The sequence below is a fragment of the Salvelinus fontinalis genome, chromosome 42, assembly GCF_029448725.1.
Source record: "Salvelinus fontinalis isolate EN_2023a chromosome 42, ASM2944872v1, whole genome shotgun sequence".
In the NCBI taxonomy this organism is placed as follows: Eukaryota; Metazoa; Chordata; class Actinopteri; order Salmoniformes; family Salmonidae; genus Salvelinus; species Salvelinus fontinalis.
Genome location: NC_074706.1, coordinates 2,669,719 through 2,688,223, shown reverse-complemented (window position 1 = coordinate 2,688,223; position 18,505 = coordinate 2,669,719). Strand labels below are relative to the sequence as shown.

The window sequence follows — 18,505 nt, the reverse complement described above, 5'->3', positions numbered from 1 at the left end:
GTCTTTAAAAATAGAAGGCAGTCAGGAGGCAAGATCAGGTGGGACCATTCTAACCAATCAGAAGACAGACACACGTCTGAACAACAGGCACAACTCTGATATAAAATGTTTTTTCTCAAAGTTACCAGGATGTCACGTGTCCTACTTATATCAGTGCACTCATAACAACCTAAGCATTACGAAACTCAAATAAGCCACACGTAGCAAATACGCCTTCATTTTTTGTGAACCAAATTCAACACTCTTTCATTGACCTCCAAACAAACATTCCTCGCTTGGTGAGTGAAAAAACTAAAAGCCACCTGCTGGAGAAGACAGATTTTGGGCTCAGTTATCCCTCTCTTTACCTCTTCCTCTCTGCTGCAGTCCACTGGAAGTTTGTGCTGTTGCTCTTCATCAACATCGTCTTGAAGCCAGCGCCTGCATTGTGGGAGTCTTCAGTCATGTTGTGTTTTTATTCCACCCACCAAACATGACCAAAGTGACTGAAACAGGAACCAACTTTGCCATGATTCATGTATGCAGTGGATATGTACAAATGAACATGATATTTGAGTATCTCTCATTGTTTCAAACAGAGAGTACTTTACTTTACATAAACTATTACATTATACTGTTCAAATCAGAGGAGGCTGGTGGGAGGAGCTATAGGAGAGAGGGCTCATTGTAATGGTTGAAATTTAATCAGTGGAATGTTACCAAACACGTAAAACACATGAAAACAACGTGTTTAACCTTTTTCCATTGATTCCATTCCAGCCACTACAATGAGCCCGCACTCCTATAGCTCCTCCCATCAGCCTCCAGACAGACACACAGCAACACCTCCCTTCACTTCATCTTGCACTAATCGTTCATTTCATCTCTCACACACACTCATATGCCCTCTCTCTCCTTTCTCTCTCATAGAACTGTCTGGTGCGCTGTGAGAATGGTGTGTTCACTGCAGTAGTGGGAGACTTTAGTCTGGCAGAGAAGTTTCCAGACTACAGGTTAGTGCTGTGAGAAGTTTCCAGACTACAGGTTAGTGCTGTGAGAAGATTCCAGACTACAGGTTAGTGCTGTGAGAAGATTCCAGACTACAGGTTAGTGCTGTGAGAAGATTCCAGACTACAGGTTAGTGGTGTGAGAAGATTACAGACTACAGGTTAGTGCTGTGAGAAGATTCCAGACTTCAGGTTAGTGCTGTGAGAAGATTCCAGACTACAGGTTAGTGCAGTGAGAATATTCCAGACTACAGGTTAGTGCTGTGAGAAGATTCCAGACTACAGGTTAGTGCAGTGAGAATATTCCAGACTACAGGTTAGTGCTGTGGGAAGATTCCAGACTACAGGTTAGTGCTGTGAGAAGATTCCAGACTACAGGTTAGTGCAGTGAGAATATTCCAGACTACAGGTTAGTGCTGTGAGAAGATTCCAGACTACAGGTTAGTGCAGTGAGAATATTCCAGACTACAGGTTAGTGCTGTGAGAAGATTCCAGACTACAGGTTAGTGGTGTGAGAAGATTCCAGACTACAGGTTAGTGGTGTGAGAAGATTCCAGACTACAGGTTAGTTCTGTGAGAAGATTCCAGACTACAGGTTAGTGCTGTGAGAAGATTCCAGACTACAGGTTAGTGGTGTGAGAAGATTCCAGACTACAGGTTAGTGCTGTGAGAAGATTACAGACTACAGGTTAGTGCTGTGAGAAGATTCCAGACTACAGGTTAGTGCTGTGAGAAGATTCCAGACTACAGGTTAGTGCTGTGAGAAGATTCCAGACTACAGGTTAGTGCTGTGAGAATATTCCAGACTACAGGTTAGTGCTGTGAGAAGATTCCAGACTACAGGTTAGTGCTGTGAGAAGTTTCCAGACTACAGGTTAGTGCTGTGAGAAGATTCCAGACTACAGGTTAGTGCTGTGAGAAGATTCCAGACTACAGGTTAGTGATGTGAGAAGATTCCAGACTACAGGTGTTATGCTGGTGAATGAGGACCCAAAAGCGACGTAATAGAAACAGAGTCTTTATTCCAGTCTTAAACAAACAATGATTCTCCTGGATATTATCAAAGGTAAATCCAAAACAGGAAACTGAAATCCTCTCGTCAGTAGAGAGGAACGACTGGAGACGCGACCACAGACTGCAGGTCGCTTCAGGAAGGCACAGGCCGTAGCTGACATAGACACCTGCTCACACGCAGCATCTGAAGAAGGCAAAAACACGACAGGGCGGAACAAGGACACAGAACAGCAAACATCAAACAAGAATCCGACAAGGACAGAAGCGGAAAACAGAGGGAGAAATAGGGACTCTAATCAGAGGGCAAAATAGGGGACAGGTGTGAAAGAGTAAATGAGGTCGTTAGGAGAATGAGAAACAGCTGGGAGCAGGAACGGAACGATAGAGAGAGAGAGCGGGAGAGGGAGAGAGGGAGGAGGAGAGAGAGGGATAGAAAGAGGGAAAGAACCTAATAAGACCAGCAGAGGGAAGCACAGGGACAAGACATGATGATCAAAGACAAAACATGACAGTACCCCCCCACTCACCGAGCGCCTCCTGGCGCACTCGAGGAGGAACCCTGGCGGCAACGAAGGAAATCATCAATCAACGAACGGTCCAGCACGTCCCGAGATGGAACCCAACTCCTCTCCTCAGGACCGTAACCCTCCCAATCCACTAAGTACTGGTGACCACGTCCCCGAGAACGCATGTCCATGATCCTCCGTACCTTGTAAATAGGTGCGCCCTCGACAAGGACGGGGGGGGGGGGGAGGGAAGACGAACGGGGGCGCGAAGAAAAGGCTTGACACAAGAGACATGGAAGACAGGGTGGACGCGACGAAGATGTCGCGGAAGAAGCAGTCGCACAGCGACAGGATTGACGACCTGAGAGACACGGAACGGACCAATGAACCGCGGAGTCAACTTGCGAGAAGCTGTCGTAAGGGGAAGGTTACGAGTGGAAAGCCACACTCTCTGACCGCGACAATACCTAGGACTCTTAATCCTACGTTTATTGGCGGCTCTCACAGTCTGCGCCCTGTAACGGCAAAGTGCAGACCTGACCCTCCTCCAGGTGCGCTCACAACGTTGGACAAAAGCCTGAGCGGAGGGAACGCTGGACTCGGCGAGCTGGGACGAGAACAGAGGAGGCTGGTAACCAAGACTACTCTGAAACGGAGATAGCCCGGTAGCAGACGAAGGAAGCGAGTTGTGAGCGTACTCAGCCCAGGGGAGCTGTTCTGCCCAAGACGCAGGGTTTCGAAACGAAAGGCTGCGTAATATGCGACCAATCGACTGATTGGCCCTTTCTGCTTGACCGTTAGACTGGGGATGAAACCCGGAAGAGAGACTGACGGAAGCACCAATCAAACGACAGAACTCCCTCCAAAACTGTGACGTGAATTGCGGGCCTCTGTCTGAAACGGCGTCTAACGGGAGGCCATGAATTCTGAACACATTCTCAATGATGACTTGTGCCGTCTCCTTAGCGGAAGGAAGCTTAGCGAGGGGAATGAAATGTGCCGCCTTAGAGAACCTATCGATAACCGTAAGAATCACAGTCTTCCCCGCAGACGAAGGCAGACCGGTAATAAAGTCTAAGGCGATGTGAGACCATGGTCGAGAAGGAATGGGAAGCGGTCTGAGACGACCGGCAGGAGGAGAGTTACCTGACTTAGTCTGCGCGCAGTCCGAACAAGCAGCCACGAAACGGCGCGTGTCCCGCTCATGAGTAGGCCACCAAAACCGCTGGCGAATAGAAGCAAGCGTACCCCGAACGCCGGGGTGGCCAGCTAACTTGGCAGAATGAGCCCACTGAAGAACAGCCAGACGAGTAGAGACAGGAACGAACAGAAGGTTACTAGGACAAGCGCGCGGCGACGCAGTGTGAGTGAGTGCTTGCTTTACCTGTCTCTCAATTCCCCAGACAGTCAACCCGACAACACGCCCTTCAGGGAGAATCCCCTCGGGGTCGGTAGAAGCCACAGGAGAACTAAAGAGACGGGATAAGGCATCAGGCTTGGTGTTCTTATTTCCCGGGCGATAGGAAATCACGAACTCGAAACGAGCGAAAAACAACGCCCAACGAGCTTGACGTGCATTAAGTCGTTTGGCAGAACGAATGTACTCAAGGTTCTTATGGTCAGTCCAAACGACAAAAGGGACGGTCGCCCCCTCCAACCACTGTCGCCATTCGCCTATGGCTAAGCGGATGGCGAGCAGTTCGCGGTTACCCACATCATAGTTGCGTTCCGATGGCGACAGGCGATGAGAAAAGTAAGCGCAAGGATGGACCTTATCGTCAGACTGGAAGCGCTGGGACAGAATGGCTCCCACGCCCACCTCTGAAGCGTCAACCTCGACAATGAATTGTTTAGTGACGTCAGGAGTAACAAGGATAGGGGCGGATGTAAAACGCTTCTTGAGGAGATCAAAAGCTCCCTGGGCGGAACCGGACCACTTAAAGCAAGTCTTGACAGAAGTCAGAGCTGTGAGAGGAGCAGCCACTTGACCGAAATTACGAATGAAACGCCGATAGAAATTAGCGAAACCGAGAAAGCGCTGTAACTCAACACGTGACTTAGGAACGGGCCAATCGCTGACAGCCTGGACCTTAGCGGGATCCATCTGAATGCCTTCAGCGGAAATAACAGAACCGAGAAATGTGACAGAGGAGACATGAAAGGCGCACTTCTCAGCCTTCACGTAGAGACAATTCTCTAAAAGGCGCTGGAGTACACGTCGAACGTGCTGAACATGAATCTCGAGTGACGGTGAAAAAATCAGGATATCGTCAAGGTAAACGAAAACAAAGATGTTCAGCATGTCTCTCAGTACATCATTAACTAATGCCTGAAAGACAGCTGGAGCATTAGCGAGACCGAACGGCAGAACCCGGTATTCAAAATGCCCTAACGGAGTGTTAAACGCCGTTTTCCACTCGTCCCCCTCTCTGATGCGTACGAGATGGTAAGCGTTACGAAGGTCCAACTTAGTAAAGAACCTGGCTCCCTGCAGAATCTCGAAGGCTGACGACATAAGGGGAAGCGGATAACGATTCTTAACCGTTATGTCATTCAGCCCTCGATAATCCACGCAGGGGCGCAGAGTACCGTCCTTCTTCTTAACCTGTTGGGGATGGGGGCGCTGTTTAGACTATTTATGCTAATGTGGCTAATTTTTTAAACGGCTTCCCACAAAATCCTTGATCGTACAATATGCATATTATTATTATTATTGGATAGAAAACAGTCTATAGTTTCTATAGGAATTGAAATTTTGTCTCTAAGTGGAACAGAGCCCATTCTACAGCAATTTCCCTGACATGGAGTCAGATTTGAGAAATGTTGGCCACTTTTCTGAAGTCAGTTAAAAGGGCACTGTCGTTGCTATGACTATACGGACACTTCTTACGTCTTCCCCTGGATGCCTTTACGTGATGACGATTCCAACGGGCTCGATTGCGCGTTCACAGGCCCTACAAATGAAAAAACTCTGAAGCTAGTCATTCTTTGGGAGCTGCGTAACGCGCGTGGAAGACACCGACCCTCTCCTGTTCCAAGCGTTAGTTTAGCCTGTTATATTTCTCCGGTCATCTTTTCACTCGTTATAGGAGTTACAAACATCATAAAGTAGTTAATTTAAAGCGTTTTATAGCAATTTATATCCGTTTAGTGCGATTTTGGGACATTTATTTTTGCAACGATGTGAAAAGTTGGGCACGCTTTTCAGTTCATCCCGAACGTAGTTGACATTTCCACATGGCAAGAGGACAGCTTTCCACCAAAAGACGATTTCTCCCAAGAAACGATCCTTTGCCCAAGATACTGATGGAAGAACAGCTCAAGGTAGGACATTTTTATTATGATAAATCGTGTTTCTGTCGAAACATTTTAGTGGCTTAGGACGCCATGTTTTTTGACGTAGCTTCGCTTGGCGCAAACTGTATTGAAAAGTAAGGATAAATTAAAAAATGTAATAACGCAATTGTATTAAGAATTAAATTGTCTATCAATCCCTGTCCACCCTATATTTTTTAGTCACGTTTATGAGTATTTATGTATAAGAGTAGATCACTGTCTAAGTGGCGCAAGGACATTTTCTGACCAGCTGAGCTACATTTCACATTGTCTAACCATGATTTTGGTGGCTAAATATAAACATTTTCGATCAAACTGTATATGCATGTTGTAATGTGATGTTACAGGAGTGTCATCGGAAGAATTCTGAGAAGGTTAGTGAAAAAATTAATATCTTTTGGCGATGTTGACTTTTATCGCTCACTTTGGCTAGAATCAATGCTGGGCTGCTAATTGCTATGTGCTAAGCTAATATAACGATTTATTGTGTTTTCGCTGTAAGACACTTAGAAAATCTGAAATATTGTCTGTATTCACAGGATCTGTGTCTTTCGATTCGTGTATGCTGTGTATTTTTACGAAATGTTTGATGATTAGTAGTTAGGTAAACACGTTGCTCATTGTAATTATTCTAGTCCATTTGTGATGGTGGGTGCAATTGTAAACTATGCCATATACCTGAAATATGCACTTTTTTCTAACAAAACCTATCCCATACCATAAATATGTTATCAGACTGTCATCTAATGAGTTTTTTTGTTGGTTAGGGGCTATAAATATCTTAGTTTAGCCGAATTGGTGATGGCTACTGGTGTTGGTGGACAAATAAAAGATGGTGGATTATGCTAATGTGTTTTTAGGTAATAGATGTACATCTTTACATATTGTGTCTTCCCTGTAAAACATTTTAAAAATCGGAAATGTTGACTGGATTCATAAGATCTGTGTCTTCCATTAGCTGTATTGGACTTTAATGTGTGAAAGTTAAATATTTTAAAAAAATATTTTTTTTGAATTTCGCGGCACTGGTTTTTCAGTGGGGGGGGGGGGGGGGGTGTGCCGCTAGCGCCACGCTGATCCTAGACAGGTTAACAAAGAAAAACCCCGCTCCGGCGGGAGAGGAAGAAGGCACCATGGTACCGGCGTCGAGAGAAACAGACAGATAATCCTCGAGAGCCTTACGTTCGGGAGCCGACAGAGAGTATAGTCTACCCCGAGGGGGAGTGGTCCCCGGAAGGAGATCAATACAACAATCATACGACCGGTGAGGAGGAAGAGAGTTGGCTCTGGACCGACTGAAGACCGTGCGTAGATCATGATATTCCTCCGGCACTCCTGTCAAATCACCAGGTTCCTCCTGAGTAGAGGGGACAGAAGAAACAGGAGGGATAGCAGACATTAAACACTTCACATGACAAGAAACGTTCCAGGATAGGATAGAATTACTAGACCAATTAATAGAAGGATTATGACATACTAGCCAGGGATGACCCAAAACAACAGGTGTAAAAGGTGAACGAAAAATCAAAAAGGAAATGGTCTCACTGTGGTTACCAGATACTGTGAGGGTTAAAGGTAGTGTCTCACATCTGATACTGGGGAGAGGACTACCATCTAAGGCGAACATGGGCGTGGGCTTCCCTAACTGTCTGAGAGGAATGTCATGTTTCCGAGCCCATGCTTCGTCCATAAAACAACCCTCAGCCCCAGAGTCTATCAAGGCACTGCAGGAAGCAGCCGAACCGGTCCAGCGTAGATGGACCGACAAGGTAGTACAGGATCTTGATGGAGAGACCTGAGTAGTAGCGCTCACCAGTAGCCCTCCGCTTACTGATGAGCTCTGGCCTTTTACTGGACATGACATGACAAAATGTCCAGCAGAACCGCAATAGAGGCAAAGGCGGTTGGTGATTCTCCGTTCCCTCTCCTTAGTCGAGATGCGAATACCTCCCAGCTGCATGGGCTCAGTCTCTGAGCCGATGGGAGGAGATGGTTGAGATGCGGAGAGGGGAAACACCGTTAACGCGAGCTCTCTTCCACGAGCTCGGTGACGAAGATCTACCCGTCGTTCTATGCGGATGGCGAGTGCAATCAAAGAGTCCACGCTGGAAGGAACCTCCCGGGAGAGAATCTCATCCTTAACCTCAGCGTGGAGTCCCTCCAGAAAACGAGCGAGCAACGCCGGCTCGTTCCAGTCACTGGATGCAGCAAGAGTGCGAAACTCTATAGAGTAATCCGTTATGGATCGATCACCTTGACATAGGGAAGCCAGGGCCCTGGAAGCCTCCTTCCCAAAAACTGAACGATCAAAAACCCGTATCATCTCCTCCTTAAAGTTCTGATAAACGTTAGAACACTCAGCCCTTGCCTCCCAGATAGCTGTGCCCCACTCCCGAGCCCGACCAGTAAGGAGTGATATGACGTAAGCGATCCGAGCTCTCTCTCCTGAGTATGTGTTGGGCTGGAGAGAGAACACAATATCACACTGGTTGAGAAAGGAGCGACACTCAGTGGGCTGCCCAGAGTAACATGGTGGGTTATTAACCCTAGGCTCCGGAGACTCGGAAGACCAGGAAGTAGCTGGTGGCACGAGACGAAGACTCTGAAACTGTCCTGAGAGATCGGAGACATGAGCGGCCAGGGTCTCAACGGCATGACGAGCAGCAGACAATTCCTGCTCGTGTCTGCCGAGCATTGCTCCCTGGATCTCGACGGCAGTGTTGCGAGAATCCGTAGTCGCTGGGTCCATTCTTGGTCGGATTCTTCTGTTATGCTGGTGAATGAGGACCCAAAAGCGACGTAATAGAAACAGAGTCTTTATTCCAGTCTTAAACAAACAATGATTCTCCTGGATATTATCAAAGGTAAATCCAAAACAGGAAACTGAAATCCTCTCGTCAGTAGAGAGGAACGACTGGAGACGCGACCACAGACTGCAGGTCGCTTCAGGAAGGCACAGGCCGTAGCTGACATAGACACCTGCTCACACGCAGCATCTGAAGAAGGCAAAAACACGACAGGGCGGAACAAGGACACAGAACAGCAAACATCAAACAAGAATCCGACAAGGACAGAAGCGGAAAACAGAGGGAGAAATAGGGACTCTAATCAGAGGGCAAAATAGGGGACAGGTGTGAAAGAGTAAATGAGGTCGTTAGGAGAATGAGAAACAGCTGGGAGCAGGAACGGAACGATAGAGAGAGAGAGCGGGAGAGGGAGAGAGGGAGGAGGAGAGAGAGGGATAGAAAGAGGGAAAGAACCTAATAAGACCAGCAGAGGGAAGCACAGGGACAAGACATGATGATCAAAGACAAAACATGACAACAGGTTAGTGATGTGAGAAGATTCCAGACTACAGGTTAGTGCTGTGAGAAGATTCCAGACTACAGGTTAGTACTGTGAGAAGATTCCAGACTACAGGTTAGTTCTGTGAGAAGATTCCAGACTACAGGTTAGTGATGTGAGAAGATTCCAGACTACAGGTTAGTGCTGTGAGAAGATTCCAGACTACAGGTTAGTGCTGTGAGAAGATTCCAGACTACAGGTTAGTGCTGTGAGAAGATTCCAGACTACAGGTTAGTGCTGTGAGAAGATTCCAGACTACAGGTTAGTGCTGTGAGAAGTTTCCAGACTACAGGTTAGTGCTGTAAGAAAGTTCTCCAGATTACATTAAGACTATATGACTGTCTCCTCATATTCCCATCATGACTGCACATGTAGCACCCATCATACATTGTATTCTGTTTTTCTCTCCTGAAAAATCAATGTGTTCTATATTAATGTGTTATTTTCCTCTCCTCCAGTGATGGGGCTGATCAGCAGCCTCTGTCTGTGGTGGGCTCCCCCTACTGGATGGCCCCGGAGGTGCTGAGATGAGAGCTATATGATGAAAAGATACTAACAGTACTCTACTGTTTCCTGGCTGTTATCGCACTGGTCCGAGTGCATAATAAGAGGAAGCAAACACAGTAATGCAAAACAGTAGTACTATGCTATAATGCAATCTGGAAGGACAACTGTTCCATGTTCCTGCTGTGTTTTTCTGGTTGTGTCTAGTGGGTCTTGCTAATATGTATGTTTCTAGCAAATGACCAGGCTCTTTCAAGGTGTATTATTGTGAATATGCCAAGTGAGATGTTATTGATCAGATGTGATTGGCTGACTCTGACCCCTAGGTGGATGTGTTTGCTTATGGAATCATCCTGTGTGAGATCATCGCCCGGATAGAGGCTGATCCGGACTTCCTACCTTCCTGAGGTACACACACACACGCACGCACGCACGCACGCACGCACGCACGCACGCACGCACACACACACACACACACACACACACACACACACACACACACACACACACACACACACACACACACACACACACTCACACACACACACACACACAACCCCAGTTAATGACAGGCACACAGTTAACCAATGTTTTTCCGTTTTACACGATCACACAACCCTAAATCAAGGCTTTACTACTATCACACAACAAACGGACAGTGTATGAACAAACCCTTAACCCAACCCTTTCACCACCACTGCACAACCCCAGTAGGTCTACTGTCAAATAGCACCATAGAATATTTTTTTCCACTTTGACCCAGAAAAGAAGTACCCTCCTTTCCCTTATTGAACATAATCACATGTAACTGCTGTGGAGGACTTGAGTATTGAATCAATGCAGTACATTGTAGAGGTTCCATTCTTGTTTTAATGTTTAATGAGTAGAACTCTATCACAGTGTGTGTCTCCATTGAGTAAATACTGTGTAGAAATACAACATGTATATATTTTTAACCTAGGCAGACAAACTAATTTACAGCTAGTCGGCTACATTAAAAGATGATGATGATGGTTTTCTGTGCGTGCTAGACGTTGGCTGCCTTTGAGAACCTGGTCGGTGACTATCGGACACCATTCCTCAACCTTGCAGTCCTCTGCTCTAATTTAAAATACAATAACAGACAGACTGACAGACAGACATAATTGCATGCATCCATGACTCTGTGTACATACTTACTGTAAATGCATAGATCGATAACCTCAAAGCCTTGACCTTCACCTCTCCCACCGCTGCCAGTCCCTCCCCTGCACCCCCGAGCTGGGGCGAACCCTCGCCCCCCTCCTCCGGGACCCCGACCTGCAGAGCTTGGGGAAAGACGAGGAAGAGGAGGTGGAGGATGAAAGGAGAAGGGAGGGATGGTGGAGGATGAAAGGAGGAAGGATAAAGGAGGGATGGTGAGGATGAAAGGAGGAAGGTTAAAGGAGGGATGGTGGAGGATGAAAGGAGGAAGAATAAAGGAGGGATGGTGGAGGATGAAAGGAGGAAGGAGAAGGGAGGGATGGTGGAGGATGAAAGGAGGAAGGAGAAGGAGAAGGAGAAGGGAGGGTGGAGGATGAAAGGAGGAAGGATAAAGGAGGGATGGTGGAGGATGAAAGGAAGAAGGATAAAGGAGGGATGGTGGAGGATGAAAGGAGGAAGGATAAAGGAGGGATGGTGGAGGATGAAAGGAGGAAGGAGAAGGGAGGGATGGTGGAGGATGAAAGGAGTAAGGATAAAGGAGGGATGGTGGAGGATGAAAGGAGGAAGGAGAAGGAAGGGATGGTGGAGGATGAAAGGAGGAAGGAGAAGGGAGGGATGGTGGAGGATGAAAGGAGGAAGGAGAAGGGAGGGAGGGTGGAGGATGAAAGGAGGAAGGAGAAGGGAGGGATGGTGGAGGATGAAAGGAGGAAGGAGAAGGGAGGGATGGTGGAGGTTGAAAGGAGGAAGGAGAAGGGAGGGAGGGTGGAGTAGGAAAGGAGGAAGGATAAAGGGGGGATGGTGGAGGATGAAAGGAGGAAGGATAAAGGAGGGATGGTGGAGGATGAAAGGAGGAAGGATAAAGGAGGGATGGTGGAGGATGAAAGGAGGAAGGAGAAGGGAGGGATGGTGGAGGATCAAAGGAGGAAGGATAAAGGAGGGATGGTGGAGGATGAAAGGAGGAAGGATAAAGGAGGGATATTGGAGGATGAAAGGAGGAAGGAGAAGGGATGAATTGTGGAGGATGAAAGGAGGAAGGAGAAGGGAGGGATGGTGGAGGATGAAAGGAGGAAGGAGAAGGGAGGGATGGTGGAGGATGAAAGGAGGGATGATAAAGGAGGGATGGTGGAGGATGAAATGAGGAAAGATAAAGGAGGGATGGTGGAGGATGAAAGGAGGAAGGAGAAGGGAGGGATGGTGGAGGATGAAAGGAGGAAGGAGAAGGGAGGGATGGTGGAGGATGAAAAGAGGAAGGAGAAGGGAGGGATGGTGGAGGATGAAAGGAGGGAGGATAAAGGAGGGATGGTGGAGGATGAAATGAGGAAGGATAAAGGAGGGATGGTGGAGGATGAAAGGAGGAAGGAGAAGGGAGGAATGGTGTAGGATGAAAGGAGGAAGGAGAAGGGAGGGATGGTGAGGGATGAAAGGAGGAAGGATGAAGGAGGGATGGTGGAGGACGTGTCAGATGATTCAGGGCTGCTTCTGGACCTGGACATGGTGTCTCTGGAAGAGGAAGAGGAGGAAGCTTTTTCTCTGGGGGAGCCTATGGACTGCAGCAGGTCTCCTGACACGCTAGAGGGCGCTGTCCCTACACCAGGGAGACGTCTACTACACCCAGCCTCGTTCTCTTCCTCCCTGTTTCTGCAGCCTAATGGCTGGGGCTATCCAGTCTCCAACTCCCCTCCCCCTCCCTTCCCTCATCTCCCCCATCTGGACAACAACAACGGCTCGGCGACGGTGGTCGTCGGACGTCCGATTGGCTGGAGGGATAGCAGCTTCCGCACTGCAATCCTGGACCCCCCTGCTGGCCCCGCCCCTGAGCAAGATGAGTTAATTTCCTGTCCGGGCTGCTGTCTTATTGGATTGAGCTTTCCTTCTTTGTGCCTGAAGGAGGCGAATGGTCTCGCTCCTCTGACCGCGCCTTGTGTGCCTTGGCTGCCTCTACCGGAGGGACAGACTTAAGTAGGGCTCCCCCTAGTGGGCTGACTGACAAAGTGTGTGTGTGTGTGTGCGCGTGTGCGCGCGTGTGTGTGTGTGTGTGTGTGTGTGTGTGTGTGTGTGTGTGTGTGTGTGTGTGTGTGTGTGTGTGTGTGTGTGTGTGTGTGTGTGTGTGTGTGTGTGTGTGTGTGTGTGTGTGTGTGTGTGCGTGCGTGCGTGCGTGCGTGCGTGTGTGTGTGTGTGTGTGTGTGTGTGTGTGAATTCATTATTTTCTTCTTTTTATTCATTTAAGATCTTATATATTGGTTGTTGACCTGGAGCCATTTGATAACTGCAGTGTGTCACTGGTTTGTTCACTCACTTTCTACACTCTGAATCTTTCTATTTGATTCCTACTAATGATTCTTCACTGGTCTGGGTGGTGAGTGAGATTTGAATTGAATTCAAACAGGTTCTTCTTCTTCCCTCAAAACTCAAAGTGTTCTTCCAATAACCCACTATGATCCAGGTATCCTCTCAGTGTTCTTCCCATAACCCTCTATGATCCAGGTATCCTCTCAGTGTTCTTCCAATAACCCTCTATGATCCAGGTATCCTCTCAGTGTTCTTCCAATAACCCACTATGATCCAGGTATCCTCTCAGTGTTCTTCCCATAACCCACTATGATCCAGGTATCCTCTCAGTGTTCTTCCAATAACCCTCTATGATCCAGGTATCCTCTCAGTGTTCTTCCAATAACCCTCTATGATCCAGGTATCCTCTCAGTGTTCTTCCCATAACCCACTATGATCCAGGTATCCTCTCAGTGTTCTTCCCATAACCCACTATGATCCAGGTATCCTCTCAGTGTTCTTCCAATAACCCTCTATGATCCAGGTATCCTCTCAGTGTTCTTCCAATAACCCACTATGATCCAGGTATCCTCTCAGTGTTCTTCCCATAACCCTCTATGATCCAGGTATCCTCTCAGTGTTCTTCCCATAACCCACTATGATCCAGGTATCCTCTCAGTGTTCTTCCCATAACCCTCTATGATCCAGGTATCCTCTCAGTGTTCTTCCCATAACCCACTATGATCCAGGTATCCTCTCAGTGTTCTTCCCATAACCCTCTATGATCCAGGTATCCTCTCAGTGTTCTTCCCATAACCCTCTATGATCCAGGTATCCTCTCAGTGTTCTTCCAATAACCCACTATGATCCAGGTATCCTCAGCGTGTTTTAACAACCTGTGTAACTTTGAAACATCATGAAAAGCAATTTTCCTCTTTGTACTGATTATTCCACCCAAGGTTCCGTGTTTGTGTGTTTGTGTGTGTGTGTGTGTGTGTGCGTGTGTATGTGTGTGTGTGTGTGTGTGTGTGTGTGTGAGAGAGCTTGCACCTGCTTGTGTGTCAGAGGGAGAAAAATAGTATGTGTGTGACTGAATGACTAAGGTTTGTCCCCTGATGTCTGTTTTGAAATGGTAAATGTCCGCTGGTCATTTCCCCGTACCTGTGTGTGAGAGATTAGAGAACTGAGTGTAATAATTGTATATGAAGTGATTGAGGTGTACATCATCTTTACTATAATGTTTTACACTATTGATGATAATCACTGCACTTTTGATTTCATAGGCCTGCTGGTTCCTTGTCTGTTTTGGATGAAATGGCACCCTATTCCCTATAAAGAGAACTACTTTGGACAAAGCCCCATGTGTCCTGGTCAAAAGTAGTGCATTATGTAGGGAATAGAATGACAATTTGTCAGTCGGTCCCAGAGCTTAAGATTTGTTTGTCTCCCTCTGCTGGCCTGGAGGACCCAGACAGACCAGGCCACCATGGCCTACATGGCTGTGTCTCAATATCCTTAAATGGCTTCCATTCCTCATATCCTTTACTTCAAGGAGAAGCTATACATGACCTGACCAGGGAAAACTCCAGGCCTTAGTTATAGACCTCAAGGTTTTCCTAATCAGGTCACTTGGTCAGGAAAAGGTCCCGGCCATATTTATATAATATTAACTGATATGAGGGACTTTAAAAGGTTTATGACTATATGGCTATAGCTAGTAACATTCAGAACCAGTTCTAACCAGTTAATCTAGCTAGTGATCTGTAGGAAAGGAATAGGAGGAAACATAAACCGCTGTATTGGGACGTAGCCGGTCTCCTTCAACTGTAATGGCCAGAGAGTGTCTTTATTACTTCACTGTTTAAACATCATGATTTACAGAGTCTGGACAACTGTGTGCATCCATCTAAAGAATTCCACTGTTCTGTCCCATATTGATGATGTCATAATGACAATGGTGTGAACACCGACCCATATGTCCATGGAACGACCGAGTCATGGAGTGTAATGCACTGAATGAAGACGTTTTGAATTTTTTGTTGTTGATTAAAACATATTTTATCTATAATGCCAATGCACGAAAACTACCCTGAAAGCACGTATGTAGCTAATTACCAGCTTTAATAAACTGTCATGATGATTATTTGAGTTATTTTAAGAAAATGTCCTCATTGAATATAAATGAAAACATTGAATGTAATCTATTGTAGCTGGCATTTGTCTAAATTCTCATTACATAATGTTTACTATTGACATAAATGGAAACAATCACAGACACAGCAGAGCCAGGTTAAATGTCATAAAGCTTTATGTAAGCTATAGAATATACATCTATAGAAGTCAATGGGTCCACAGTTACAGACTATAACATTAGAATGGCAACAGAGTACACTGTATGTAGATGCATTCAATGCAATGCAATACAATTGTAATTACAATTACATTCAATGTGACTAAGCTTGGGACTCTCGAACAGCATTGTTTCAGATGTTCATTGTATACTGCAAGCCCCTTTTAGTGCTTTGCCCACTTTTTTCAAATAACTTGTTATAAAGCCATTTTCTCCTTCAGCTCTCTCTCTTGCCTCCCTTTCATGTTTTTCTCTCACCTCCTGTATTTCTTTATCTTTAGCCTCTTTTTCCAGTTTCAGTTTCTCCAGTTCTTCCTCCCTGATTCTCTGACCTTGTATCTCTCTCTGGATCCTCTCATTCCTCTCTTTAATCGCTTTCTCATGAGCCTCTTGTGTATCTGTCTTCAGTTCATTCTGTCTGCGTTTCTGCTCTTCGTTCTCTCTCAGGATCCTCTCATTCTTCTCTTTAAGCTCTTTTTCCCGAGCCTCTTGGATAATTTTTTCTTTCTTCAGTTTCTCCTCCTCTCTGCGTATCTTCTCTTCATTCTCTCTCAGGATCCTGTTCTTCATCTCTTCAATCGCTCTCTCAGCCTCCTGGAACATCTCAGTGGTGTAGTGGCTTCCTCCATTCATCTTCACCATCTTGTCTATCTTCTCAAGCAGCTCAAAGACCTGGGAAGGATTCTTATCTTTGTTGTTGAAGACATGATATCCCCCACTGCATTGGGAATGTAAACTATGCAGATCTGGATTTTCAAGCAGGAACTGTTCAATTGTTACATCATCATCATCAAGAAGGTCTCCATGTGTGAAGAGAACCATGGTGTATTTCGATGCTTCATCACCAAATAATCTCTGAATTATCTCCACAGTTTTCTGCTCCTCTTCAGTGAATCTTCCCAGCTGGATCACAACCAGGAACACATGGGGACCAGGTGCAGAGAAAGAGATGCATTTAGCAATCCTTTTCAGTGACTCCTCATTGGAAAATGAAGTATCAAACAACCCTGGGGTGTCAATAACAGCTACACTTTGCTCACCCACCTTCCCTCTTCTCTTGTCACAGTTTTTTGTCTGAGAAATAGAGGACATTTTTGATGGGAAAGCTTTATTCCCTAGAATGGTGTTTCCTGCAGCACTTTTCCCAGCTCCTGTCTTCCCGACCAGAACAATGCGGAACTCCTCATTTTGTGTAAGCAGTTGGATTCCTGTTGGATAACAAGAACACTTGTTACATTTTTAAGAGGTCTAGACTTCATGTACTGCTTGTTAGCACATTTTGAGTAATGGCAAAAACAATTTGTTTCACACTTCTTCTTAACACAAAGCAGTACTTCATGGTCTGCACAAAATAATCTGTGAGCATCGCCTCTACAGATGCAGGATCTTAATTTTAGCCTGTTTGCTACAGTAGGAAAAAAGTCCTGCAGCAATAGGAAATGTGAATTATTATATGGATTATAATAAATGGGCATTTTTGTCGGGGTTGACATATTGTTCGTTAGGGAAAATCAAGTCTGAACTTGCATAGTGGACATTAGAACCTTTAGAGTACTTAAAACGCGAATCCAATACAATTTTGCAATTGCTGCTGTGCAGGAAAACCTTCAGCATCAAAATATTTATCAAATTAAGATCCTACATCTGTATGTGCTAAACTGTTTTTATGCCATTATAATTTTTTTGCTAAGTTGACTCTGATCAAATACCAAGCAATCTCTTGGTTTTTATATATAAATAATGGCCACAGCACAAAAATAAATGTAAAATCCATGTGTTCCTTTTTAGAATCATTACAGCAGGTGAGAAAGAGAATGAAAGATAGAGAAGGTAGTGCTCTAAAACAGTCATATACAATAAGCGCTTACAAGAATAAAAACAAAATGTTAGTTATTGTCACGTTCCTGACCTGTTTTCTGTTAGTTTGTGTATGTGTTAGCTGGTCAGGACGTGAGTTTGGGTGGGCAGTCTATGTTTTCTGTTTCTATGTTGGTTAATGGGTACCTAATATGGTTCTCAATTAGAGGCAGGTGGTTTTCATCTCCTCTGATTGAGAATCATATTAAGGTAGGTGGTGTCACATTGTTTGTTTGTGGGTGGTTGTCTCCTGTGTCTGTGTTTGCTGGACCATACGGGACTGTTTCGTTCGTCGTTTTGTTTTGTAGTAAGTACTTGTTCGTTCGTTCTTCGTGTTTCATGTAAGTTCGTGGTCCAAGTCTGTCTACATTCGGTTTGTTATTTTGTTTAGTTGTCAAGTATAGTTCGTTTTGTCTTGTTAAATAAATTCATTATGTCAAATCACAAAGCTGCATTTTGGTTCGATCCCTGCTCCTCCTCTTCGGATGAATCATTATATTATGAATGTAAAAAAATAAAGACTTACCTAAAGTATTAATAAAACATGTTTCAACTTTTAAAAATAATATGAGTTACTCCACTGACTTGTACATTATAATGTAACTAATAATGTTAACATTTTGTGTCAACTTGACAAAGAAACAAAAGCAGTGGAGTAATATAAAATAATGCTCCCCACTGCTGTACATCATTATATTTCTAGAGCACATGAAGTTCAAAGGAAAAAACACATAAAAAAACAAATCAATACCATTGACTTGAGTTCCCATCTTTATAAACTAAAGGCTACTCACCAGACTGAGACTCTTTGCTGTTCATGTTTGCAGTGAAGATCTGTCAGTCTCAAGCACTGTGTGAGAGTAGTAGTAGTAGAAGTAGTTTCTATGCTCCTATAAGGATACTAAAGAGATACAGTGTGAGAGTGGGTCTTCCCACTTGTTTTATACAGGATCTCTCAGGTGCCCACGCCCTGACACACCCACAGGCTTTCTCTTAGCTTTCATACAATTTCTGAAATCTTTTCCCACTAGTTATGGCTGTAATACAATAGAAATGTTTTGACTGGTCTAATATTTAACTATTCAGTCAAATCGTAATGAACTAGTAATCGGCAGTATGTTTGGACTACTATGTTTGGACTACTAATTGAGGCCGAA

The 18,505-nt window shown here is 45.4% G+C and overlaps 2 protein-coding genes across 2 annotated transcripts; one reads left to right on the top strand and one right to left on the bottom strand.

Moving 5' to 3' along the window:
• Positions 1-472: 472 nt before the first annotated feature.
• Positions 473-12,832, top strand: LOC129841051 (uncharacterized). Its single transcript, XM_055909161.1, has 5 exons — positions 473-517; positions 910-992; positions 10,900-11,023; positions 11,519-11,605; positions 12,254-12,832. The coding sequence occupies exons 1-5, from the start codon at positions 473-475 to the stop codon at positions 12,830-12,832; spliced, it is 918 nt and encodes a 305-aa protein (XP_055765136.1).
• Positions 12,833-15,431: 2,599 nt separating this feature from the next.
• LOC129841565 (GTPase IMAP family member 9-like) lies at positions 15,432-18,244 on the bottom strand. The gene is made up of 2 exons (XM_055909902.1): positions 18,143-18,244; positions 15,432-16,699 (listed from the first exon to the last, which is right to left on the bottom strand). Exons 1-2 carry the CDS (start codon positions 18,165-18,167, stop codon positions 15,633-15,635), a joined length of 1,092 nt encoding a protein of 363 aa, XP_055765877.1. The 5' UTR covers positions 18,168-18,244; the 3' UTR covers positions 15,432-15,632.
• Positions 18,245-18,505: the final 261 nt, after the last annotated feature.

Coding starts and splice junctions, on each gene's coding strand:
- LOC129841051 (XM_055909161.1), top strand. CDS start 473: ATGACCAAAGTGACTGAAACAGGAACCAACTTTGCCATGATTCAT. Junction 993..10,899: donor GAGAAGTTTCCAGACTACAG/GTTAGTGCTGTG, acceptor ATAACCTCAAAG/CCTTGACCTTCACCTCTCCC. Junction 11,024..11,518: donor GGAAAGACGAGGAAGAGGAG/GTGGAGGATGAA, acceptor AGGAAGGAGAAG/GGAGGGAGGGTGGAGGATGA.
- LOC129841565 (XM_055909902.1), bottom strand. CDS start 18,167: ATGAACAGCAAAGAGTCTCAGTCTG. Junction 16,700..18,142: donor CAGCAAAGAGTCTCAGTCTG/GTGAGTAGCCTT, acceptor GTTATCCAACAG/GAATCCAACTGCTTACACAA.